This window comes from Medicago truncatula, chromosome 7 (genome assembly GCF_003473485.1).
Source record: "Medicago truncatula cultivar Jemalong A17 chromosome 7, MtrunA17r5.0-ANR, whole genome shotgun sequence".
NCBI classification, from domain to species: domain Eukaryota; kingdom Viridiplantae; phylum Streptophyta; class Magnoliopsida; order Fabales; family Fabaceae; genus Medicago; species Medicago truncatula.
In genome coordinates this window covers 36,904,860-36,931,855 of record NC_053048.1, presented here as the reverse complement: position 1 = coordinate 36,931,855, position 26,996 = coordinate 36,904,860, and the positions used below count along the sequence as shown (strand labels likewise).

Genomic DNA, 26,996 nt, shown 5'->3' with positions numbered 1-26,996 from the left:
CATGCTTTGCCACGAGTTTGAAACAAGAGCTCTGTCTAGACGGGCTTCCTTGGATGCTTCAGTACCGATACTTTTGAACCAAGTGAATTGATATCCCAACAGCGGCATATCCAATTCTAAGTTATAAATGTATTGTTTCTCTTATAGTGGCCCAACTTCATTCTTCACATTCTTTTCAGTTTCTTTTTCTCGTGATTTATTTGCAACTACAACTTGTTTGTCTCCTTGTTTTAGGGTTCTTACTTCTTCATCTAACAGTGCACTTTTCGGTATCTTCATTTTGGTGGATAGTTAGTAGCATAGCATCTCTACAGAAAGATACAAGTTTCGCCATCAGAGTCCTTTTGTTTTCTAATCTTGGGTTTGAGTATGAGCAAACTCATGTACGTGTTTTGCTATGGTTTGTAGTGGTGGTTATGTATATTGGTTTACAATGTTGGTTCTTATGCAATATATTAAATTGTAATTTATATCTATAATTATTATTGAAACAATCTTTTGCAATAATGCACCTCTTGCATTATAGCAAAGAATACACCATCACTTAACTTTAGACGATCTCATATACAATGTAGTTGAAACAGATTTCGCAAGATTTTCATGTATGCGACGAAATTAAAACAGATTGATTTTGTTTCTCTTCATTAGAAGTTTCGATAGTAGTAAATTGACCAAACCTGCATCACTATCCAATGTTCACTAGTTCAAGAAATTTTTAGTTATACGAGAGCAATTTATTGAACTAGTCCTTGAATTACCAACACAAGCTGAAGTAACTTTTGCTAATCTAAAAATAGCCTTCATATCAAAAGGAATCATCAACCTAGATTCCAAAACTTCACTAAATCTCACAGCACCAACGATGCTCCCTCACATCTTCTTCCACTTAAAAGTTCCAACAAAATCACCCCAACCCATAAACACCACTTTCCTTAAAACCACCACCAGTCCACCACACCGCCCTTACCTTCAGTCTAATATTCGTGAATCCATGTAACCAACTAATCCTCTCTTACTAACCCCAAAAAATAAAGTTCACAATCAGAAATCATAGCACAAAAAATTAGAGAACTCAACACAAAAATGCACAATATTTGATGAGTCTAAATGAAGCTGATGTATTAGTAACTAAACAGATGGAGGAAGCACCAACTTTTGCTCAAGAAACTATGAAGAAGAATCCTTAGAATGATCCTAAAAGTGAGGAGTAAAGAAAAAATGGAAAAGGTCCTATATATACCTCACACTTCATCTCAGGGTCCCAATCCTTTAAGGATACTCGTTGTGTAGCAATATAAGTTACATAACAAAGCCCTAAAAGAACACAACAAGCACACAAACACCTTGCACAATTTCAATAATGCAGACATAAAGAAAGCACCATCCATTCAACCAAAATCAAACAACATTCAAAACAAATCAAAATCAACCGTTGAAGCAACATAAAACAACAAAGCATAGAGTCAAAGAGACTAAACAACCTACTGGCAATGACTAGACAAATTTCATCTTCACTAAGGAGCTGCAAGGAGGAAACAGCAGAGCTATGTGATTTGTGAACTGGCATTTGAGCTGCTGATAAAGATCACCTCTACTCTCGATTATGTTATGTCTTTTCCCAGTTTCAGTATTCTGCCTATCACTTCCCATGCTTCATGATACCAAGAGTTCATAATACAGTATGAAATACAAATATTTCACAATCAAATCAAATTCTTATTGTTTGGTATCACTAGTTATCTTAAGCTTGCTCAGTGCCATCGGGGAGTGAAAGCAGAGACTCTATATACACCGCCATTTGGGATCTCATAAAGTAACGGTCACCATAGGAATGATACTCTTGCAGTTGTCCTTTGTCATTAAGCTTTGCTAATCCACCACCAGCAATTGGTCCAACTATATCACCGCAATTTGTAAAGCATATTGGAGAAAAATCCAGAGGAGGATGAAAAGAAAAATCAAGAGTCGTAGTCCAAGATGAATGCACTGCGTATTCTTGCATCACCCATATCTTAACTGTAGACCTCTCCACATTCCATACACTGATAAGTCCATGAAATACCAACAAATCATAAATTCCACGAGAACAATCATTTGGAAGAGCTATCTCTGCCATTGTCGCTTCCTTTAAATCAAAGGCAATAATAACATCCATTTCAGTCTGATAATTATAAACCAGCCAATGAATAGAACCATTGAAGAACGACCCAACTCTGGGACCACCTTCAGAGCATGCAGGGTTCCTATAAGGCAAATGAGAATCAAATACTAATTTGAATGGCGTATTAAAGGTGTTTTTCGGAAATAAAATTTGACGAGGGTGTAAATCAAACCGAAAATTTTATAGGGACGAAAACCGGAAATGACATATATTACAGGGGTGAAAAACACTATTAACCCTACTTTAAAATAGTTTAGTTTTTTTATTAAAAGTTTTTCAACTAAGTCTATCGTCATTATGAAAAATATAGAACCATGCATCTAGTCGGATAGGACTTGTGTGATATAGAGTTGGGTGACATTGGTCAATCACAATGTCATAATGTTACATATGTTTCTATTTTTTTATTTTTTTACATGATGACGAGAGACATAATTGAGCAACTTTTGACAAAGATATAAACTATTTTCAAATATTAATAAAGTCAAATACTAATTTGAATTTAAGAATCGCTTACAAAGACAGTGATCAATTTAGTGGTTTACTCGTAAAATTATACTATTATCTTCTTTTTTTTATTTCACTTTTGTCCTTTTGATCCATGGATTTTCAAGCTTCAAATCCATATGGTTTTGTGGATTGAATTTATTTTTGGAAAATTCAGAAATCTTTTTTTACGAAATGTTCAACAACAAAAACCATGGCACAACCATGAGTGAAATAGAAAAGGAAGAAAACAACTTTCGATGTATGTTGTTATTGTTATATGAATTTTCTTATTCTAAAAAATCTCGAAAAAAATTGACTTTAAGTGAAATCAATCTTCCATTTTTTCAAAGTTTTTTTTGGGTCTGTTTGAAGAAAATGATGGAGTTTATTAAGATGATGAAGAAAATAACGGTTGTTGTTAATGAATTTTTAGGTTTTTTCTAAAGGTTCATGAAGGTCAAATTGTTAAAGATGATGAAGATGGTGAAGAAGATGTAGATGTTGAAGGACCAATATGAGTCACACCATCTTTAATCAGGGACCAATACATATCAAGCTACACATCCAACCAAAATGTTTGTTTTCCTATTTTATTACTTTCAATTTTGTCCCTATGCCACATCATTCATCTTGACAGCCCAAATCAATTGTCATCTTATCGTCAACAAAAAAATTTAACATAAAAGAATAATTTGACAGCGGATGTACACATTCATCAACTTCTAATACTATTTCTCTAATAGAAACTGCTCTTCCTTGCCTAAATATCATGACCTTTACCTAACTTTCTCTCGACTAGGGGTTTTTTTCACCTAAATTTTGATCGCCTATTTTTGATGTTGGCTAACAAGAAAATTATTTTTAAGAGTAAGCACAAACACAAGGAGTATGTAATTTGTATAAAACAACGCGTAAAGAAAAACAAATTTCACACTCATGACTCGTGATCTTGGATGTACCACCGAAATATGAAAAATCCACCATTCCTTCATTGCCTCGTCAAACAACAATACTGAAATATGGAAAATCCGAAGAGCTTTTACAATCACTCGTCGAATTTGTTTCTTGAATTATTAATGTATTTTTTGACGAATCTATATAACAATATTAAATCTTTGGGTTAAATATATTTTTGGTCCCTATAAATATATCGATTTTTCGTCTTAGTCCCTCTAAAATTTTCCTTCAACTTTTAGTCCCACAAAAAAATTTCCATCTTCACTTTTGGTCCCTCTTTTAAAGTAAACTGCACAATTTCTAATTTTTTGGAAAATATTTTTACAATAATCTACACATTTTTGCACAATTTCATTAATAAAAATAAAAAATTAACTTAAAAATAATGACAAAAAGTAGTAATTCAAAATTTTATAATGACTAAAAGTTGAAGGAAAATTTTAAAGAAATTAAAAGAAAAAGTTGATATATTTATAAAAATCAAAATCATATTTAATCTTAAATCTTTTAAACGAGGATTCATTACTGTCTTTACCTAATTCTATAAAGTAGTTTATATAGTTGTAGACAGCATATACCTTATTCACAACTTCAGACCAATTTTTTATTTTATTTTTTCATAATAAAACAATACCACCAACAACAAAATAGATACAAATAACGAGTAAATAAGCAATTATTCCTCTTGAAATTGTAAGTTTCGTCAACTGCCCCTCTGACATTAACAAAACTTCAATTATCCCATGAAATTGTACAACGTTTATCAATTTACCCCTTCTATCAAATTCTTCTGTTAGTCAACATGAAATTTTGTAAATATTCCCCGAAATTTTGCACTTATGTGCAAAATACCCCCTAAACTTAAAAATTTATATATTTTTTCTTCTTATCTTTGACTCAAAAGATATTAAAAATAAACATTTAACTTTAATATTTAACAGTTAACTTATGTGCTTTTTCTTTTACATATTTATCAAAGTATGTGTTACAAAACTTTTTTTGTTTTTTTTTATTTTTAAATGTTAACAAAACTTTGATCAGCCCAAAGTTTAGCGCATGTAGTTGGAGCATAAACTCAGGGTTATCAAAATAAAGATGGAAGAAATATTTTCTTCAATAGCATTAAACCACAAGTAAACTCTCCAATTTTTCTTGAGGCATATACTTTTTGTTTGATGCTTTAAAACGAAAAGCATTTAACTTTCAGAGTAAAAGAGCTTATACATAGAGTGCAACAGAGTCCCATATAAATCCAACATTGTCCCCAGGCCCTAGCAGTAGCAGTTCTAACGTTTCAAGGCAAGACATAAAACATTATTAACAGTCAATATCTAGTAAAGTTAGAAGAAATATTCAAGGAAGGATAAGGTAATTGAGAACTGTATGAGAACAAATTCATTGTCAAAGGAAGAATCTCAACATAGAGTTCAGAAAGAAATTGATGCTCTCAATACATTAAACTACAAGTACCAAAATTTCTCTCATCCTAAAGACAATGTTTTTAGGTGTAATGAATTTGGATAATGATTTTAAGTGTAATGAATTTCAAATATCCTCGTTTGAGACTTTTCTTAACTTGTTCCTTGGATAATTTTTTTGCCTTTAATATCTTCTTTTGAGTCAAGGATAAGTTTTTTATTTTTTTATAAATTTTTAAGTTTGGGGGGCATTTTGCACATAAGTGAAAAACTTCAGGGAGGATGTTTGCAAAACGTCATGTTGACTAACAGAAGAATTTGATAGTTAGGATAAATTGATTAACATTGTAAAATTTCATGGAGCAATTAAAATTTTATTAATTTCAGTGGAATGAGTAATTGACGAAACTTACAATTTCAAATCTTTAATTGGTTATTTACTCTACAAATAACTCACTACCAAACAACACTTTCCATTCCAATTCCCATATAAATATCCTTAAATATTAATTTTTTTACAATGCTTCGATGTCGTACTTATTGGTTCAATCGAACGTGGTGGTTCAATCAAACGTGGCTGATTCTCATAAAAACAAAACATGAAAATAGTATCTATCCAAAAGATTCCAACTCAGAACCTGACACAAAAACACAAAACTCCTTTGACACATGAGTGTTGTGTATTAAAACACTTACACTTATCTCTTCCACAATTGGATGTTACTTTTGTAACACCAATTTTGTGTTATCTAACTTCTATGGCTTCTCATCTTACTCTTCTTCATGCTCCTCCTCCTCTTTCACTTCAAACAAAAACCTTTCATTCCAAATATATTACCATAAAACCACTCAAACCAACCACCACTTTTTCTTCATCTTGTTCTCTCTTTCCATGTTCCTTAAAAACATCACATAGAGGATCATGTTCTTCATTCATTGCATGTTCTTCTTCAAATGGTAGAAGTCCAAATGATTCAGTGGATGATGGTGTTGTTAAGAGTGCTGACCAGCTTCTTGAAGAGAAAAGACGAGCTGAATTGTCTGCTAAAATTGCCTCAGGTGAATTCACTGTCAAACAAGAATCTGGGTATGTATTAACAACCTTAAAGTTTCCAAATTTTCATTCTTTTCTTGATTTTTTGTCTTAATTCAGTGATGGGTTAGTACTGAATAATATCCTCATTATCTATAGTGTATAATTTGATTTGGGCACAAGTTTTAAATTTTTTTGTTTTTTTTGGTGGGTTTGATACAGTTTACCTTCTATATTAAAGAAGAGCTTGTCAAATTTGGGAGTGTCCAATGAGATTTTGGAATTTTTATTTGGTTTGTATCCTAAATTCCTGAGGCAAAAGGGTCAATTAGCGCCATTCGAAGTGAGGCCTTTTTCATTCCATTGTATGAACTTTACATCACATATGGTGGGATTTTCAGGCTGAATTTTGGACCAAAGGTTAGTTAAGTCTTTTTTCTAGCTGAAATTTAGTTCATTTCTTTTTGAAAACAATTTCTCATAAGTTATATGGGATAGTTGACTAGGTTTGACTCATTTTCTCTACCTTCTGTCCATGACAATTGCATAACTTATGTTTGTTTGAATCAAAGGATCCTTCATGGGGTAGGTGATTTTAATCACCTATGAAACACGACACTGACACTATAGGTTGATAGCAGTAATAAATAATTTGAGAAGATGTAAGTAATCACATGTGTCGATGTCAATGTGGACACTAGACACACTTTCAATTTGAAGTTTTGGTTACATAAGTACTTATGTATAATAAGCTATTACTATAACAAGCACTAATGATCATTTGGCAACCATCTCTGAGGGAAGCTATTTCTATGGCAAAAGATAAAATAAAGTCAAACTGTTTTCATAATCTATCACGGAGAGCTATGAAAACAAGCTGAAAGCAACTATCATAAGTTGTTTTCATGCACTCTCACAAGTGTTTATGCCAACTGATAGACTGAAATTTGTCAATCCAAGAAGGCCCAATGTCTTATATGGGATAGTTTATTCTGTCCATGACAATTGCATAATTTAGGTTTTAATTAAGGGATCCCTCATTAGGTAAGTGATTTGTAATCACACTGATTATTTGCCATGGCAATGGAATGGGGAGAGACTATCCTCACCTTGAACTTTACTATGTCAATCAATAATAAAAGGCGCTTTATATGGATAACTGAGTTTCCTTATTGGTTATCTTGCAGTCCTTTCTGATAGTATCGGATCCGGCTATTGCAAACACATATTGAAAGACAATTCAAAGGCTTATTCTAAGGTAATCAATCAATAGTCAACAATGATTGGTATTGTGCAATTGTTTTTCTGCTCTGGCGCTTCTTCCTTACATTGTTTGCTACATCTCCATGTGCAGGGTATCTTGGCTGAGATCCTGGATTTTGTAATGGGGAAAGGGCTTATCCCAGCTGATGGGGAAATATGGCGAGTTAGACGGCGTACTATTGTCCCAGCATTGCATCTGAAGGTTTTCTAGTGTTCTTGGACTGATTTATTTAAAGTCAATGTTTGAAACATATCTTAGATAGATATTTCTAAGCTGCTAATGTCGTGAATCAAAGGCTTCCTTTCTTAGGCCGGAAAAACTATTACTAAGATATGTAGGTTAGAATGGTTATAGGTTATAATTGAGATATTTGAGGAATACTCGAAACTTTAAGAAGCTAGGTAGCATTGTTACTTAATGAAGGTACATAGATTCACCAAACAATATTGATCACCATTAGAATGTCATTTATGACATTTGAATCTATCCATTTGATGCTGTTGAGAGATGCTTGCAACTAAACTTTTTTTTCTTAAATCACTACCGCAGCTTATCTATTTTGCTCTTGATTTCATTTCTTGAATGTGATTATATAGTTTGTAGCAGCTATGATCGGCCTTTTTGGACAAGCTACAGACAGGCTCTGCCAGAAGCTAGATACTGCTGCATCTGACGGAGAAGATGTTGAAATGGAGTCACTTTTCTCTCGATTGACGTTGGACGTCATTGGGAAAGCAGTATTCAATTATGATTTTGATAGTTTATCAAACGACACTGGTATAATTGAGGTAACTTTTTTGGAATATTCCTTTATTCAGGTGTATGTAGGTATATAGAGATGGAAGCAATTGCCCCACAAGATAATTGATTTTTTACTTAAAACTGAAAAGTACATAATACATTTTTCTCCCCGTAGAGAAATAGACGTTGTCCCCTTAAGCATCCCATGTCTCCTCGGTCCACTTTTGACTTTCAAAATATGAAATATATGAAGACCAAAACCCAATATATTTATCCAGTTTTTTTTTTCTTCAGGAAATTATGTAGTTTGTAAAAACATAAATCTTTCTTCCGGAAAAGTATTATAGACTATTTTCTTGCCAACATTCATGAAAGTTTCTGGATCCACCACTTTTTACCCTTCTGTCATTTTTTATGTTACTGTTTACAATTTATCTTGCTTTTTCTCAGTGAAGTTAATTGTTGCACATTACCTAATTAGTCAGGCTGTTTATACCGTACTGAGAGAAGCAGAAGATCGAAGCATTTCTCCAATTCCAGTCTGGGATCTCCCAATATGGAAAGACATATCCCCGCGTCAAAGGAAGGTTACTGCAGCTCTCAAACTTGTCAATGATACACTTAACAATCTCATAGCAATATGCAAGGTAATTTTCTCATTACAGTGACACAAGCGACAAGCTTATCTTCTCAAAATAGGTTCAAGTTAATTCAGTAACTTGATACCTATGTTGTTAGCTTAATTTTTCAGATATTTTGTGGAATAGTGAGATAGTTTAATCCTGTTGTGCAATTCACTATTGATTAACTACATCTAGGTCTTGTATTTTCCATCTAAAACGTTTCATGGAAATTGATGCACTTGATATCTGATGGTTATTCTTGCTTCCATTTATGAGTAAGATTAGAGGAACTACTATAACTTCATCTTTAAAGCACATATTTTGAATCTTTCTTAGGCTAGTAGAACATGGGCATTCTTCTTATATAATATCTTGGTCTTGCAATATACCTAGTTTTACACAACAAAGATTATTTCTCTGATGTTGCATGCAATAGTTTTCCGGTATGCTCTTCAAAAACATAGGAAATTTATGATACAGACTTTGATGCGTGTGTTAAATAAGTATCAATTCTAAATATAAATTTAATGCTGTCATTAGCCAGCTCTTCGTAGAAACACACTTCAGTGATTCATCTTATTACTATTGTGGACCTTTAATACTAAAGCTCTATATGTTGTTGTTTAATATATGTTTTTCAATTATCATCAAACAGAGAATGGTGGATGAAGAAGAGCTACAGTTTCATGAAGAGTACATGAATGAACAAGATCCAAGTATTCTTCACTTCTTGTTGGCGTCAGGAGATGATGTATGTTAGCTACTTCATAAACTGCTTTAGTCAATAGAGAAACTTGTTGCAAGTGCAAACTATGAAAGCAATGACTCCTTGTAGGTGACAAGTAAGCAACTCCGTGATGACTTAATGACAATGCTCATTGCTGGACATGAAACTTCAGCCGCTGTTTTAACTTGGACCTTTTATCTTCTTTCAAAGGTAATAAATTTGTGGCTATGGTTAAATAAAAATAAAATAAATGTGCATTTCTGTATCAATACCTATACATATGTGTGTGCTTGTGCGTGTACGTCTTGTAATAGAACATTGCAGTTGTTTCTTCACATAACCTCAGGCTAAAATATGCACAGTTGACTTATTTCTTCATTGTGAATTATAAAACTTAAGAATTAATGTTATAATGCAGTAGTGGCTAATAGCCTAATACAATAATATTTTTTCTTTTTTATGCTGGCTGCAGGAACCTAGTGTCATGTCCAAGCTCCAAGAAGAGGTTTCATGAGATCCTTAGCTTTCACAGTAGTATCAAAGTATCATATTAGATTTCCGGTTCATAAGAATAGGATAATATATACATTTTCACAGGTTGACTCTGTACTTGGTGACCGATTTCCAACTATTGAAGACATGAAGAAACTTAAATATACAACTCGAGTGATCAATGAGGTATAAAGATTGCATACCTCCCGTCATGTTTAAATTGATTATTTTTATAGCTTGCTAGTGATGGACTTTTCTAAATATACACAATTTTCAGTCACTGAGGCTTTATCCACAACCGCCTGTGTTGATTCGTCGCTCTATTGAGGATGATGTTCTTGGAGAGTATCCTATAAAAAGGTAATTCGTAAAAATATCATCTTGTTTAGCTGGTTAAGAACAGTTTTGCCAATTTTTTTTATTTAATAGTCTTCATATTTCTTTGTTTCATCTTCGACTTTCTCTTAGTATTGACTTATTGACCAAAAATGTTAGTTCAAAGTTCTTGGCTATAGAGTATACTACACTAACCCACTTAAGGTTTGATAAAATTACTTTAAACAAAACACGGTCATCTCTATTATCGATTTTTATATGTAAATAGACCCTGTCGAATTTGTCCATGGCTCCATGCACAGTATGCGATAATTTTTTTCTTCTTTTCAATATGTGATATATTGAGAGTCTTTCTTTCTGATATATGCTGACTTTATCTCATTAATTATTTGCAGAGGAGAAGATATTTTTATATCCGTGTGGAATCTGCATCGCAGTCCAACACTGTGGAATGATGCTGATAAATTTGAACCTGAAAGATGGCCATTAGATGGACCTAACCCTAATGAGACAAATCAAGGCTTCAAGTATAATACCTCTATTTAATCAATTTGCATGGTTTATAATATACAGGCAAATTATTATGTTATTCTTTCTTGTAGATATCTTCCATTTGGCGGAGGGCCACGAAAATGTATAGGGGATATGTTTGCTTCATACGAGGTATGTCCATGTTAACTGCTGTGTTGTTAAATCTTTTTTGTTATCCGCTAATCCGACGAGCTAGTTGAAGAACCATATAATTGTATGAATGGATTCAGTTTTCTCAAGACTTGTTGAGAGAAAATGTCGTGCACATACTAATGATAATTTTTGTTCGTATGCTTTTATGATGCTTATTGTAAAGGTTGTAGTAGCACTTGCAATGCTTGTTAGACGATTCAACTTTCAAATGGCAGTTGGAGCTCCACCAGTAAGTTTGTTACTTTGTTGTGATATTTTCAAGGTTTTATGAAGTCTCTAAATATTATTGTAAAATTGTTTTTTGTATAATTATGTTTTTAGTCCACCAACTTTTCCTAATATTTGGCTTTGGTCCCTAATGTTTAAAAAGGATATTATTGGTCCCCAATGTCCTGAATTTTTTTCCTAATATTTGGTTTTGTCCCCTAATGTTTAAAAAGAATATTATTGGTCCCCAATGTTCTGAAATGTGCTACGAATTACAATTGGTTGTCATTGTTTTATTTTTTTCCATACAATATAATTTGTTTTTTCAATTTAGTCCTTGTAAGATCCTTTTCTTCGGTTTTTTTTCCCTAAAACAAAGATCAAATATGACATGAACTAAGACAAAAAAATTATATGGACTAAAATAAATCATCTTGAATTAATTAATGCATATTTCAAGATATTAAGGATGAAAAAGTTACTTTGTTTTGTTTAAAGACTAAAACCAAACATTAACATAAGTTGGGGGACTAAGAACATATTAACTCTTTTTTGCAAAAGATAATGATTGATTGCTTGAACTCCTCTTAATCGCATTTTAAGGTTCACTGTGTTGAAACAAATAACTGTGTTTGGGTTGGCGTTGAACAATAGAAGCAAGTTTTGTTTCAACACCATCGCAAACACACTTTAATGCTACAATGTGCTGAATGGCAAGTGCTAGCTTGTCAACTGTCACGATTTGACTGAAACCCTCTTACTAACTCAGCTCATTTTGTTTTTATAGGTTGTTATGACTACTGGAGCCACAATTCATACAACACAAGGGTTGAACATGACTGTAACACGCAGAATAAAACCTCCCATCGTTCCCTCATTACAGATGTCAACATTGGAAGTGGATCCATCCGTGAGCATTTCTGATAAAACAGAGGAAATAGGTCAGAAGGACCAAGTTTATCAGGCTCAAAAGTCGTGATTTCTGGAAATGAATCCATACAACATAAAATGAGTACAAATAGAGTTATTTTCTATCTTCCAAGTGAATTACTTCTTTAGTTCCTTTCTAAAAAGGAAGAGAGTCAAGTCCTTCAAATCCTTCACATCTTCACAATTCTTAGTAAATAGAGTACAACAATTCACAAATCATTTCTTATCGAAAAGCTTCTAAAGAAATATAGTATTTAAGGCAATTGATATTATCATCTATTATGTAGAGTCAGTAAATACTATGAACGTGGATCAAAGTTACAAATTTTATTCTATATATACACATTTATAGTTGATATTTGAATATCCTTTTGTTACTAAAACGACAGACCAAACTAGTCTTATATGGACTAATATTGATTGCTAAAATGAATTATCAGGAAAGAAAGCATTTGAAGATGTTGAATAGTATAATCGGTTTCTTTTCTTTCACGCAATAACATTTTACTTATATGTTTTTGGGGCATTTGTTAGCATAACCCTTTTAATCACTTCTTGGATGAGCGACTCTAACAAGTTTTGTAGGAAGTGTGCACTTCCAATATACAAGGTAGCTTAGAGCTGATAGACCAAAACTAAATTTAAGAAGGTAGCTTAGAGCTGATAGACCAAAACTAAATTTAAGAAGGTTGATTTAGTTCTCATCTTCAGTTTAAAAAGTCACGGATAGTTTTTCACAATAATTTCAAGTCTTGACCAAATTAGTTCTTAGGTCGTAATTCCTCGGTTTGGGTTTGCTGTAACTACATTTAATAAGGAAACACTGCTGCGTAGTCAAGGGGGAATTTGACATGCATTAAATTTCAAATTTCAAAACAAATTCAAGCTTCAGCCAAAATTAAGTGTAGATAGAAAATTTAGCCAAAATTATATAATTAATCCCTTAACTTAATTTTGGACAACATTTTCGTCATTTTTTTCTCCAATTTAGTCATTTATGTTATAAAATATCAACATAATTATCTTTTTTTATAAAAAAAATTCAAAAACTCCACAAAAAAATCATCAAAAACTCATCAAATTCAAACAAATGCGAATCTTCATCGTACAAACCTAAAAACTCATATTTCATTGAAAAAATTTCATAAAAAATGATAAGATATTAACATTTTAGAACAAGTTGGTCTTTTGTTACAAATTAATCTGGTCATTTAAGTCATAGAATATTTACACCATTATCCATTTTATTTTCTTCAAAAAAAATATTTAGACTGTTACCCATTTTTTCAGCCAACTTCATTAAAAGGTGTTTACGGACCATTTAACATTAATGTGGTAGGCCCAAAAGTGCTTATAACATTAAACATGATTAACTTACGCATATTTTCTTCATCGTCTTTTTGAATTCAGCTTAATTTTACAGATAATATGTTATCAAAAATATTATAAAGTAAGTAATCGATCAATTTTGTATCAAATGAAGACTTAATAAAAAACTCATGTACCTTAGTTTTGAGAGTGGTGATTTTAGACATACCAACTTAACATTAAACGTTTACGTTAACACTTTTTAACAGAGTTTAATATAAATATAATAGTGTAGATATTTTTTGACATAAAACTGAAATTGTAACTTTATAAAAGAGACAAATCACGATGAACATTGGAGAGGCTCACTGAACGCATTTGAAATTAAGTAGGGTAGATCCAAACATACAATAAAGTAAAAAAGCTTTAGATAAAAGTTAACAAGATGATGTTTGTGCTTCATCAAAAAACAAGATATGATGTTTTTAACTGTATAAAAGTATAAACCTTCACCTCTAAATATAAAATTTTATTAAAAATTATTCTCCCTTTTATAGAATTTCTTTAAATTAACTCTTACTTTTTTTTTAACAAAAATATCTATTGTTAATTTTGTAACGAATAAGTAGATAATAAATGTTTCCTAAAAAAAAAAAGTAGATAATAAATGTCTTGTAAAAAAAAGTAGATAATAAATGTTTCGCTCCAAAAATGATGTTGTGATTGTGATTTGTGCCAAACACGGCAGTAGAGTGTTAGTTTTTGAGAAGCCCATGTGGTTCATTAATGCCAATCCTCATTTCCTTGTACCAAGGTTGAATTGCACATCTAGATTTTGTTTGCAGATGTATTTATGGCTTATTATAATTCTATGATGGTAATTGCTCTAAACGGTCCATGAAATGCTCAAAAATTCGCGAAAACAAACATCGGAAACTATCTTTCGATCTACTTTTAAGCAGAAAAAATATATATCGAAAGTTGTGTTCCGATAGATTGAACAACCCTCGTGGATATGTTGAGCAAGCATCTTCTATGATGGCTATTAAGAGATGTCAGATGAGGGATGCAATCAAGTTAGGCTTCGTAAGATCGTTTTCTTCTTTGACATACATCATTAGTGAGAAATTACATTAGACTCTTTCGATAATAGAGAGTTAAGATCCTCTCCATTTATGATCATCTTCATTCTTCCATTTGGAGAGATAAAGACAAAAAAAAATTGAAAAAAATATAAAATAATTAATGATGGTAGTACTCACTTAGTGCTAGAGCTCATTATCAATTATATGCGTCTATCTCTCTTCAAATTGCATATTCCATTTGTTTTGTTAAATGGAGAGGATCCTTGCTCCATTCCATACAAGAATACAATAAGCAAAACTAACTAGTTGTTCACAATTCTTGTCAATCTCATATAAATGATCGCATAAAAGAAGACTTATTAATTATAGATCTTTACTAACTTGTGTCCTAATGACATATGCTTGCAAGGACGGATCTAATGGATGAACTTGAGCCTCTCCCTCCTCCTCTCACACACAATTGTAGTATAGTATCATATGCGTTATCTTATTATTAGTGTATATCTATGTTATATTAAAATCATGTATAACTAATTTTTTTATTTTTTTTTAGGTAATTTAGTGGCTAGAATTCATCTTATAAGGTGAATAAGTGGGGTGTTCGGGGTTCGAACCCCGACCCCTATATATAATAATGCATTGTCCTACCAACTGAGCTAAGCTCACGTTATCATATGTTAATGTTATATTACATAAATATTGTGATTATAATAGATTATAATATATATGTATTGTTTGTGCAAATTAATTTTTTCAAACACATATCTAAATAGTGATATGTGATTAGATGTATGTGTAAAATAATTTTACACTACCAATGTTTACAAATTAAATTATTAAATTTTATATATTGAATTATATGATAAAGTTTTATGTACTCTATATTAATATTTTTGTTCAGTCCCGTTTGATTGCTTTCTGGATCCGTTCATGTATGCTTGCAGTTGTTAGTAATTATTTCGGGTATTGTTCATATATCATCATTAAATATAATGAAAAGTGAATTTTTGCTTACATTTTGTTATAATTTGGATATTCCAAATTTTACTTATATGTTATGTTATTATGATCGAAGTATAACTTAAAAGAGTTCAAAGGTTAGTATCGACTATAATATCAATTCAATTCAGGTTTCATATTTTGTTGGTGGTGAGTTCGGTTTATAGCTTTAGGTATTTGAACGAATGGAGGTTAAATATACAATTTGGTCACTAAACTTTTAGGACCGAATCAACCTGACCTCTATGATATCAACAATCTAACCAAGAGCACTCAAATGAGATGGTAATGAATCTCTTTCAGCTTAAACAGATGTCATGGGTTCAAATCCAGCCTTGAGAATGCAACAATGGTCGCTAAAGTTGCATGCAAATGATATCCGATTCACACAAAAAAGTCCAATATGTTACCTAGAACAGTAAAAAGTTAATTTGGTTTGTTTGTCCTTTGTTGATATTCATCTAGGCTAAATGATAATAAGTTGGTAATGTTAGAAATGCATTCGAAACAAAGTGTATAATGACATTGACACGATCCTATAATTTTAAGGACTAAATTAAATATTTAGTTTTTACTCATTATGGCATTGACATTGCATTCATTTACATTTTTTTCTCAGTTTTTCTACTATTTTATCTGATATTAGATGAGTTTTAAAACAGTGTATAATATGCTTAAAAATCACTATTTAGTTGAACAGACATGACTTGATTGTTGTTTAACAACTCAGCGATGTTTAAAACATGATAATTTTGAAAGGATTGAAACAAGCCTGTATGACCCGCCTAAGGATGAAAATCATATACATATACATATACATAACCTGTGAAGTAAGCATGTTTCTTTTCATAAAAGATTCCAATGAAGAATATCATCAGTTATGACCATTCTGAACTATTTCCGGAGAAGCTCAACAAAATCACCACGACAATTTACATTTCAGTCACAATATCTGATATAGCAGAACTAGACTAAAGAAGAATTAACATGATTGCATACAGGAATGTGTTGTATGGACAAGAAGCCATTATGCAGAAGAATGGTAGCAGCCAAAGCATCCTCGTATAGATAAATGTTTATGTACTGAGGGTACTGGCCTGGGCTCAGCCTCAGTATCAGGTTTTTCGCGCGGATAATGTTTATAGAAGGCGTTAACTGCTCCTGCTACCCCATCTTCATTTTTCATGGCGTTAGCAAGTTCAACAGCACGCTTTTTCACCTGCATAAAAGCACAAAACAATATATCAAAAGACATAAGAAAACGAATAGATGAAAGCCTCTTAAGTTATCAACGAAGGCACAACACTGGTTGGCCTACTTAATAGGTAGTATCAAATGTGATATATGGAAGACCATTAGAGGTGACATTTGTCAAGATTACATTTATTTGATCTTGTTCAATACTCTTTTGCAAGAGTTGGAAATTTTATACTGGACGTTTATTTGATTTTGTCTCCAAAATGTACTGGTCACTCCCAGAGCATAATATATAAATCCTTAGATTTCAGATAATAAACGATGCCAGATAAGCATAAACTATTTTCTATTCTTGCTCAAGGTAAACCATAATCCCCTTTTCCAGGTTCCATTATGGTGTCAGAAGCTTGTGCATCGTGAACAAGGATGAAATTCATTCTACATGCTAATGCGACATTCACAATATTAATTGCTCCGATCACAATTGAACATTACCTCTGGATTCAGCATAAAGCGTATGGCATCAACCAGCCTTTCCAACGTAAACTCCTCTACCCGGATGGGTGCAGGGCCCACTCCTCTGGCATGCACCCGCTCTCCCCAAAATGGCTGGTCCCCAAAGAATGGTACAACAGTGGTAGGGCACTACAAAAATAAAGAAAAGTGGTACTCTACTGTAAGATGCATTTATAATATAACACTGATGTTATAATATTTCACATTGCAATAAATATAATTACTTCAGCTCTAAGACCGGCAGCAGTTGTTCCAGCGCCTCCATGATGAACCTGAAACATTCACAACTATCAACCAAGACCCATTTATAGTGAAAGCAACTGTACTTTCTACCAAGAAAAGTTTAGTAGGTACCACAGCAGCGCATCGTGGAAACAGCCAATCATGCGGGCAGTTGTCCAGTAAGTACACAGATTTAGATGTATTTAGTTCTGCCACTAAGAAAGAGAAATCACTACATGAATCACAATTAGAGCAGAAAAAAATGTAGTATAATGATTGGCATGCTTGACGTAGAAATCAAGACTCACAATTCCCAAGACCACCCCACCCTTTGTTGATGATACCTCTCTGCCCTGTTTGTTCCAGAGCTTGAACTATGATTCTTGTCATTTTCTCTGGTTCCTGTAGAGGCTGTTTCAAAATCCAAACCAAAATTTACATCAAAATGTAAGTTTCTAAAGAGTTTAATAAAAGAAGTGTATTTTGATAATCGAGATGATTAAGTTCAGAATTAGAGTTTTATATAAATTTAGGTTTGAAGCTCCACTGTTTCATATTGCTGGTCTGATGAATGCCTTTTTTTTAAGAGGTTAATTGATCTTTCCAGAACTGGAAGTATTCTTCTTTTGCTTCTAAGATGAACCTTTGATATTGTTGCTTCTAAAAGTAAATTCTATACTGATACAAATTTCTTTCAAGACGGATCTCTAATATTCAGTGGAGTTTGGAAAAAGTCATCCGTAAGTTATGGACACTTCCTCAAACACTAGAAAATCTGATCTTTTAACTTTCCTTTTCACAGAAATTTCCCAAGATAATTAATGATCAAAACAAGTTAAAGAACATTTGATTCAATGGCAGAGTATGGGACATACCACTGCGAATCTTATACATCTATCTGTTATTGATTAATGAATTTAGGCGAAATTTATAATATGGAAAAGTTATATTTAAACAGTGGGATTCCCTAGATTAATCAGTGTGATCAGATGACCTAAACATGTAGTTATAGAAACTCACGAGACTACCAAATCCAACATAGATAGGGTTTTCTCCTTCTTCAAGCCAATCTACTAGCGATTTTGGTGGTTCATAATTTGAAGCAAGGTCGAGGAAACAAAAGCCAACAATGTCAATGTTAGGTCCCCAATCTGCAGAAGTTAAAAAGAATCAGGCTATCACTACATTGTTCAAAAAGCAGCTCAAGTCCATGACAAACTAAGCCAGAGAAAGTGGGTGCGTAATTCAAAAGAAACAAAGACTTTTTTTTTTTGACGAAAAAAGAAACAAAGACTTAAGATGCGACAATAGGCATTAAGTAGCAAGTATCAATCCTATATTAAAATAACCACTTCTAGGAACTACAATGGCACATCAAGAGGGCAACAGTGCCGACTATAATGATATGAGAGTACACAATTGATATGCATCTAACCTTTTGGTTTAGGGACCAAGTGGGGGCTCCAAATATAACCATAGGGCATATCAGGAGGGAAGGTGTAAGATCCGCGTAGATAAGTAACAGCTCTTAACTTCAGCTTCTTCTTCCTAAATTCATTTATCAAATCTCGTATTCCAAGCCAGATTAAAGCATCAACTATTTGATATGACAGCTGAAAGGTTCAAACACAACAAAAAAACATATCTGACTTAGACATGCCATGGGGGTATAATTAATAGGTAAGTTAACTTCAGATTAACAGAACGACCACTGGACTCACTCTGTATCCAATTGGCTGTCTAACACGGGAAAGAGGATGGGGAAAATCACTAGTAGGCCTGAAATATAGTGAAATATTTTTTTTTTTAAAATAAAAAATCTCCAACAAATAAGAAAAACTGAGAACTATAATAAATCTAAAGTGAATGAATGGTTCACAAAAATGAAAGAACTCATGCTAGAAATTCTAAGTTTGGGTTGGGCATAACTCAACCCCATAAAGCCAGTTTTATGGTGAGGGATGTCTCTCGCTTATAAATACATTTTCAGGTCATATCATATCCAATGTGAGACTCTCAATACATCCCCTCACGCCCAAGACTAGACATCGGAAGTGTGACTTAGGTGGCCCAACGGATTTAGGACATGCTCTGATAAGCGATGACATCTTATGTTTTGGGTTGAACATAACTCAACCCTACAAAACCAGCCTATAAGGTGAGGGATGCCCCCAATTTCTAAATATTTTCAGGTCATATCATTTCCAATGTGAGTCTCTCAACAAAAATATAGATAACTGAATGCAGGATTAGACCATGTCAGCAAACAAACTTACGTCCACGGCATTGTGAAGAATATGTGCAGCGGAACATTTAGATACTCTGCAACATGAGTATGGCCTGCATAAATTCATATACATTAAAATAACAATATTTTTAGTTATATTATGATACAAATACGGGTTGGAAAAATCAAGAAAACAGGGGAATTTCTACATAATAGCTTGTAAAAAATCTCTGATTATCAGTTAGTATTGCGGTCATTTCTAGATTGAGATATTCTAAAGTTTATGGTGCACTGCAGCTTATAAAATGCTTAATTGATAATGGTTGATGGTGTAACAGTTATAACACAAAGGCACAGTTATAAAGATCTATAAGATTGTCATTACACACTTTTGTAAATTGTACCAAACACTTTATAGACCATCCAAATCCTTAAATTGCATGAGACTTTAGATTTGTTGTTGAACAGACTTTTGGTCACTATACAATCTCTTATTATTTGATAAAATGTCTGATACTTTGATTACATTCTCAGTAATGTGGAAAAGACTTAACTTATCAACAGCGACACCCGGAAATTTTGAGTAGTGTAGGCAACATATATATAAATTTGTACCAATAAATATAAATATGTAACCTAATGATCATTTACGTTTGATTCTTAATAATATTCATAACACATAAAGAGACACGAGATAGATTTTGAGTGTATTAAATATTTGTTTATTTATTTTTATAGTGTGGGCCTAAATCAAATATTATCCTCTCCTTGTACTTTAATTTCATATAAAGTATTAAATTTATTTATTTTTCCAAAACAAAGTGAGGGCCATGGCACACGCAAGTCCTTACTTGGTGCCGTCCCTGCTTATTGTATTATTGTGAATCAAAGTCTGATAAAATTGAAAGAGAAACTGAATTTAAGTAAATCTTACCATATGCTGGAGGGTTTGCAATTATTGCATCTGCTTTAAATGGTTCATTAGATTCTGGGTACCGGCTGTTGCATGCAGGAAGCAAAGAGTGAATAATAGCCCTGATTTGACTTCTTTGTAAATGTATTTCTGAAGGTCCTGATGGCAAGAAGCCTTTATTCTTGACCATATCTGAATAAAATTATGTATGGATTTAATTTAATTATATAAACAGTTTGAAAGCATGTGTGGAGAAGAAATATCATTCATCATTTGATGATGAGTACATATATTTATATTGGAAAACAGTACCCTCTCCTAAAAAATGGCATATAAGACAAACTTTGTCTATTAAACTGGCAACCCAATCTAGCCGCAGTGAAGTCGGCTAGGGTTTCCAACACTATATTCATATATATTTTGTTTGACTTGAATCATAAGAAAGAGAACTACATGAGAAATCATTCGCAATTCTTGTTAAGTTTTCATGTCAGGTTACTAATAAAAGATAGTTCCAGGGGGCAATACTTGGCCTTTAAAGCATTAATACAAGTTGAATCTAGCAAGATCAAGTATTTGGATAATATAAGGGAAGAAATACTTACACTCAGCAAGAACTTTGGGATCTCCACCTAAAGGGTAAAACTCCAAGCCCGCCGACAAGACAAAGTCTTCAAAATTTTTATGTGTAGCTAGCCTAACCCTGTGGCCATCTGCCTGCAAACAAACTTCAGCTTCAATCAGGTTGAATTACATTCGATTAACATCGACTTACGAAACAAAATATAAGGATTTCAAGGAGGAAAAAATATTAAAACTAAAACCTCAAGATTTTATAAAGTATCATGAAATCCACCATGAAACACAGGAGAGGCATAAATCATTAAGAAAATAAATTAATGGAACTCTATGATCAGCTATGGTTCATATGGGTTGGATGAGTGGGAAGTCAACCAAAAGGGTTACTTTCCACCTATACAAGTTGTGCAGCTATAAAGTTTCTCTCAACCTATTCGAGTGTTGCTCAAAGGCATGATCCTGCCTTTTTACCTTATTGATTAACTGCAACAGCCAACAGTAGTTTCGATTAGGCTAACTTATGAGAGAGAAGTAAAGTTGTGTGATTATGAAGTTATTTGGAGTGTTAACTGGTAAGGACGTCACGTGAAATAAATAATTGGAACCAGAAACTGAATGGCTGATCTAAGCTTTCAATCCACCTGCTTAAGAAACTCCGAACACATGTTTTAATAGGAGGAGACCAGTTATCTTCTCAGGACTTTAAAAGCAGATAAGCAAGCCAAAGCAGGGTTATAACATTAAAAGTAGCACACAAGAAAACGTTTGCTCAGTGCCAAAACATTTTGCAAACAAAGAAGAGTTTCAACTGACGTTTGTTTACTCTTTTGTTCCAGTCCAAGGATTTATCAGAGACTAATGAAAGGTGTCCAGAGTATGATGTTTCTAACTATAGTTTCATAAAACCATCTTTCCTTAATATAACCATTGTTTCGAATTGAAGACTGCATTACTGTGCAGCCCTACACAATTGCAAACTGCATCAGCTTGCGAAATGGCAGCCAGAACCATGACCATAACCACAATTGAAAACCTGGAATATGACTTTGGCGAAAAGTACTAACATAATTTCTAATATCCTCTAGAGTAAGCTCAAATACTTCAATTCAAACCTCTATTATGTGTTTGCTATTAAAAAAACTATTATTTTAATGACCATTCCTTTCCTGCAAAGGAAGTCATTAATTATCACAAGCATGCAGAAGATTAAGGATGTACAGCACATATTCTTCAAAACAATTGGTGTTTAAAAACTACTACTAAAGAAAGCAAGAATGAATGACACCTGCAGACGCTTCCCAATGGCAACAAATGGCTGGACATCTCCCCGTGTGCCAACTATAAGCATTGCAATTTGTTGCGGTCGAATAGGTTCAATATCCTCATTGATTGTTTCGTTGCAAGATTCATCGCTAGGATCAATAACTCCAGTTCCATTTTCTAGAGCGAGAGGTTTAATATTTCCTGGAACATCAATTTCTACAGTACCGTCATCCTTCACCATGAAAGCATTTTTTAGCCATCTCAGCTGCAACATTTGCAAACAATTTTTAATCATTAAAAATCAAGCAACTATAGAAAATTTCAGAGACATAAATTACTATATTAGTATCTGGATCCATTTAAAGGAACATCAAGAGATGCAATGTAATGCATGTATAATGAATATCAGCATGCTAAGCAATTTATTATATCACTATATCAAGGCAACAACAAAAACAGCAACCAAGCCTTATCACACTAAGTGGGATTGGCTGCATGGATCAAATGACACCATATCCCTATCCAACTCATTAATCTCTAGATCTTTCTTAATAGTTTCTCGAATAGTTTTTATAGGTCTTATTTTGTCTCTAGTGATTTGACCACCCTCCATCTGATCTACTCTTCGTACTATAGAATCTACAAGTCTTCTCTCTACCTGCCCAAACTACCTAAGCCGGATTTCTACCATCTTTTCCATTGCCTTTATATAGTAGTGCATAAATATTACTTCCCTCACAACAACATTCCTACTAAAATAAATTAAAAAAATAGGTTTTTAAAATAGCAATAGCATAAAATTTGAAGAATGCAAGTGATTGAGCCAAACCCTTTTCCTGAGAGGAACATTCTCATCAAAGAACCTAGCCCATAATCGACTGTGCAGTCTTTGCTTTCCAACTATAGCATCATTCTTGGACGATTCACCTTCAGGTACAACACCCAAAGCTCCATATTCTTCCACATTTTGCGATACACTTGATGATGAATCCCTGTTAATACGTCCTGCTTAATCCCAACACCAAAAAAAATACATATAGTTACAAACTTGCTTGTTCACCTCAAAGAGTTCTACATTACTATTATTCCACATTCTATTTCTAATTTCATATGCAAAAAAATAAATAAATCAATATTGTCATAATTAGTAATTGTAGAACTAAAACTTCTGAGGGAAGAAGTGTCTATTGTCCGACAACACACATGTGATTGCGTTCAATTAATTAATTTTTTATATTTTTATTAGATTCTTCAAAGCACCGATACAAACATGAACACGAGACATGTTGTCAACACTAGTGATAGCTAAAAAAATGAATTTAAAAAATAAATTAATTGAATGTAATCTGGATATAGTGTTGGTGTCCGACCCTGACACGTGTCGAACACCGGAAACAAAGCTAATATATAGTTGACATTGCATGAGAAAATGCACGATCTCAAGTTACAAAGCAATATACCTGAAGAAGAAGCATCATGAACGGAACGATCTTGAGCGTCCAAATAAACTGAATTATCACTAAATGAAGAGTCTGAACGGTTGAAATTATCATTACTCGCCATTTTGGAAGAACGAAGAAGGAACGAAAAATGTTTGTGAAATCTAGCAATGAAGGAAATGCATTTGATGATGAAAAGCAATGGAAGATTTATTGGAAAGGGTTTGATGATCGTGATAATAAGGAAGGAATAATAGTATCTGTTTTTGTGAATTTTTTTCTTCTTTTTCCTTTGCTTTCGCTTTTGGTTTTCCAGGAAAACGAAAGAGAAAGGGAGAGAAAGCGTGAGAAAATATATAGGGGTGACACGTGGAAGAATGAGAAGAAGTTTCACGAGGCCGTTACATTACGTCTTTTACAACTCTTTTGAGTTTTTTTATTTTATTTTTAATTTTATCTTTTCACTACCCGCCACAACCGCACCGTATAATTGTTGCTTTCATGGCGTCATGCTCATGCATTGTTATGCTGTCCTTTTCACCAACATACTAATATTGGACTATTATACATTCTTCAAGCAAATAATTAATTATATATCCTCGTCAACTTAGTTTAATTGCTACGAATAATATATAAAATATATAAAGTTTGGGGTTCAAACTTCGGCCATTACAAAAAAAAGTAATTAATTATAGAGTATAATCTTTTATTTCCAAAATAATTTCATAAATTAAATTGAAATTTTCAAAGATTACATTTTATTCAAAAACAATAATAAAGTTACGGTTGAGTACTTTTATTTCTTTCGGTTATTAAGATAACTTAAGACATTATGAAGTTTAGTAAAAAATGCATTGTAAGAACAAGTAAAATAATTCGTTTGGATAAATCTGACTATCACAAAAGAGTCCACCTTAGAGATGATATTTGAAAGGAAAAGATCTATCGTAAGATGAATGACATAAACAAGATTTGTTAATTCATTAGTTAGGGTGTAATTAAAGCTAATTTTAGCATTATAGTATTTGATCATTTCATTAGTGATTAAGCCTCCAATAGATGTGCTTCCATTAGTAAAAATGAAAAGTCGTAGATATTTACTTTATGGAGGTGCCAAAAGGTGGATTAACCTAATGAAGGCTTATGATATTGTTACCCTTTTAACAAGAGACACACTCGTGATTACCAATTCATTATTGATTATGAATATAATGAGAATAACTTTGAACTAAGGTATGCAAATTATCTTGCATGGAGGACACCTAAGAGAAACCCATATTGTTTATATATTTTTCCATAAGTCCGAATAGCAACACCAAAATAACAAAGGGATATATTATCAATTGACTAGTTAGATAGATTCCATGCGATCCAAGCATATGTGCCATGCTAGAAAATTTGTATCATGTATCATTTTTAATGAATCCTTCCCAAAAGGACTTAACATCTTCACAATTTCTAAGTACATGCGCAAGAGTTTCAAAGGGAAGATGACATTGAGTGCAAATGGAATTTTGAGACATAAAACATTTAGCATGGATACTACACTATATAAAATTTGCATTAGGCCCTAGTTTGGCCTCCAAAAAAATTTCCTCTTGAAAAATATCTAACTTTGAAGATTCGTGCAACAATAATATCATGGTTGATGTTAATTTCTAACCTAGTCCTCGAGAGGCAGAAGCGTGGGGTCGAAACAAGTGATACTCTAACTTATGAATCTAGGTTATAATCGAGTGTCAATAGAAGTAGATTTCAAGCTAGTCGTTGATGGTAATTATATTTCGGGTAAATTGAGTCATAGAACAGAGTTCAGTGCTTTATTATATACTTATAGAACTGTTATGCACTCTTTACCAAACTTAAGAATGAGTTTCATTACGAATCAAGAAAACAATGTACCTGATTTACTGGCTCGAACGACGTTGTCATATGCGAGTCATCAAGTCTTTGAGTACATTCCATCATGTATTGTTATTATTTTGACGAATGAAACGAGTTAAATTTATGATTGTAAAAAATCTTTATTTATTTGATTGGTTATTTTTTAATAAAAAATTGTTTACACAACGAATTTGACAGTCCCAGATAGAAAAGGTCCGACCCCGTGTTTATAATTTATGTGGATAAAACCTGTTGCAGAAAGATTTAAATGCAATTTTGTTGTCTGCTTTTGATATCTTTGAATAAAGTTGGAATTGGAAATTCTATTTGGAATAATCTAGGTCATTTTGTTCTTGCTAAAACCAAATGGTTTATTGATAAATCTATATCAACAATCAAAGCACCTTATTTATGGCATCCACAAAGACTTGCAAATAATTTAACCATTCAACAATTTTTACTATTCTGTGATAGAGTTTTGGAAACTTTTTGTGACATAAACTAAATGCGGTGAATGTTAGGAAACTTCACAAATTAAAATTTTGTGTTGAGATTAAATTTCATTAAATATTTCTATGACGCATCCTTTTGATCAATTATATATTTTTAGTGGTTCAATTATATCTCCATATATCACTCATAATATGTTTATGTGTTTTGGTAAATGACGAGCTATTTATTGTACCTATTAACTTAAGATGTCTCACTCTGTTAATCGATACAACTTCATCATGTTTCGACAATGATTTGTGACGTAAACCTAGTCATATGTCTAGAATTGTAACCTATGATGAAATTATAATAGAGAACATAAGTATAAAAAAAAAAAAAAAAAAAAAATTCCTTGTCCAGCACATTCTAAACTAAAAGTACAATGTCGAAAATGCATTGAGAACAAAATAATTCTTCAATATAATGAAACATAAATTATAGGCTTAATTGCACTTTTGGACCCCTATCTTTGCAAAAGTTGCGGTTATAGACCCCTAACTAATTTAAATACAAAACAACCCCCTATGTTTTGATTCTTTGGCAGTTTTGGACCCCCAAGACAAAAAAAAAATTAAAAATTGACACGTGGCACCTCACTTAGGATGCCACATCAGCGTTGACCGAGTCAACAATGGACTGGGGGTCCAAAACTGCCAAAGAATCAAAACATAGGGGGCTGTTTTGTAGTTAAATTAGTTAGGGGTCCATAACCGCAACTTTTGGAAAGATAGGGGTCCAAAAATGCAATTAAGCCTAAATTATATATGATAAGCTAGGTCAATAGTTTACATTAACTTCATAGTTAATTAC

The 26,996-nt window shown here is 32.7% G+C and overlaps 2 protein-coding genes and 1 pseudogene across 4 annotated transcripts; 1 reads left to right on the top strand and 2 right to left on the bottom strand.

Moving 5' to 3' along the window:
- Positions 1 to 1,741: 1,741 nt before the first annotated feature.
- LOC11413744 (uncharacterized) lies at positions 1,742 to 2,155 on the bottom strand. The gene has a single exon (XM_003624072.2). It carries the CDS (start codon positions 2,153 to 2,155, stop codon positions 1,742 to 1,744), a length of 414 nt encoding a protein of 137 aa, XP_003624120.2.
- Positions 2,156 to 5,649: 3,494 nt separating this feature from the next.
- LOC120576936 (protein LUTEIN DEFICIENT 5, chloroplastic-like) lies at positions 5,650 to 12,418 on the top strand (annotated as a pseudogene). The gene is made up of 15 exons (XR_005643057.1): positions 5,650 to 6,112; positions 6,281 to 6,478; positions 7,246 to 7,316; positions 7,413 to 7,523; positions 7,919 to 8,110; positions 8,549 to 8,710; positions 9,342 to 9,437; positions 9,522 to 9,623; positions 9,886 to 9,918; positions 10,011 to 10,091; positions 10,183 to 10,265; positions 10,637 to 10,768; positions 10,844 to 10,904; positions 11,089 to 11,154; positions 11,920 to 12,418. The product of XR_005643057.1 is annotated as a protein LUTEIN DEFICIENT 5, chloroplastic-like (transcript).
- Positions 12,419 to 16,278: 3,860 nt separating this feature from the next.
- Positions 16,279 to 24,143, bottom strand: LOC11413743 (sterol 3-beta-glucosyltransferase UGT80A2). Of its 2 annotated transcripts, none has more exons than XM_024770402.2 (14): positions 23,832 to 24,143; positions 23,201 to 23,376; positions 22,394 to 22,636; positions 21,135 to 21,246; positions 20,551 to 20,721; positions 19,666 to 19,729; positions 19,111 to 19,168; positions 18,825 to 19,002; positions 18,410 to 18,540; positions 17,734 to 17,800; positions 17,522 to 17,604; positions 17,392 to 17,439; positions 17,147 to 17,296; positions 16,279 to 16,673 (listed from the first exon to the last, which is right to left on the bottom strand). In XM_024770402.2, the coding sequence occupies exons 1-14, from the start codon at positions 23,932 to 23,934 to the stop codon at positions 16,482 to 16,484; spliced, it is 1,776 nt and encodes a 591-aa protein (XP_024626170.1). In that variant the 5' UTR covers positions 23,935 to 24,143; the 3' UTR covers positions 16,279 to 16,481. The 2 variants fall into 2 exon arrangements, with proteins under 2 accessions (XP_024626170.1, XP_003624116.2); XM_003624068.4 differs by having other exon boundaries at positions 17,698 to 17,800; positions 23,832 to 24,142.
- Between the last annotated feature and the right edge of the window lie 2,853 nt (positions 24,144 to 26,996).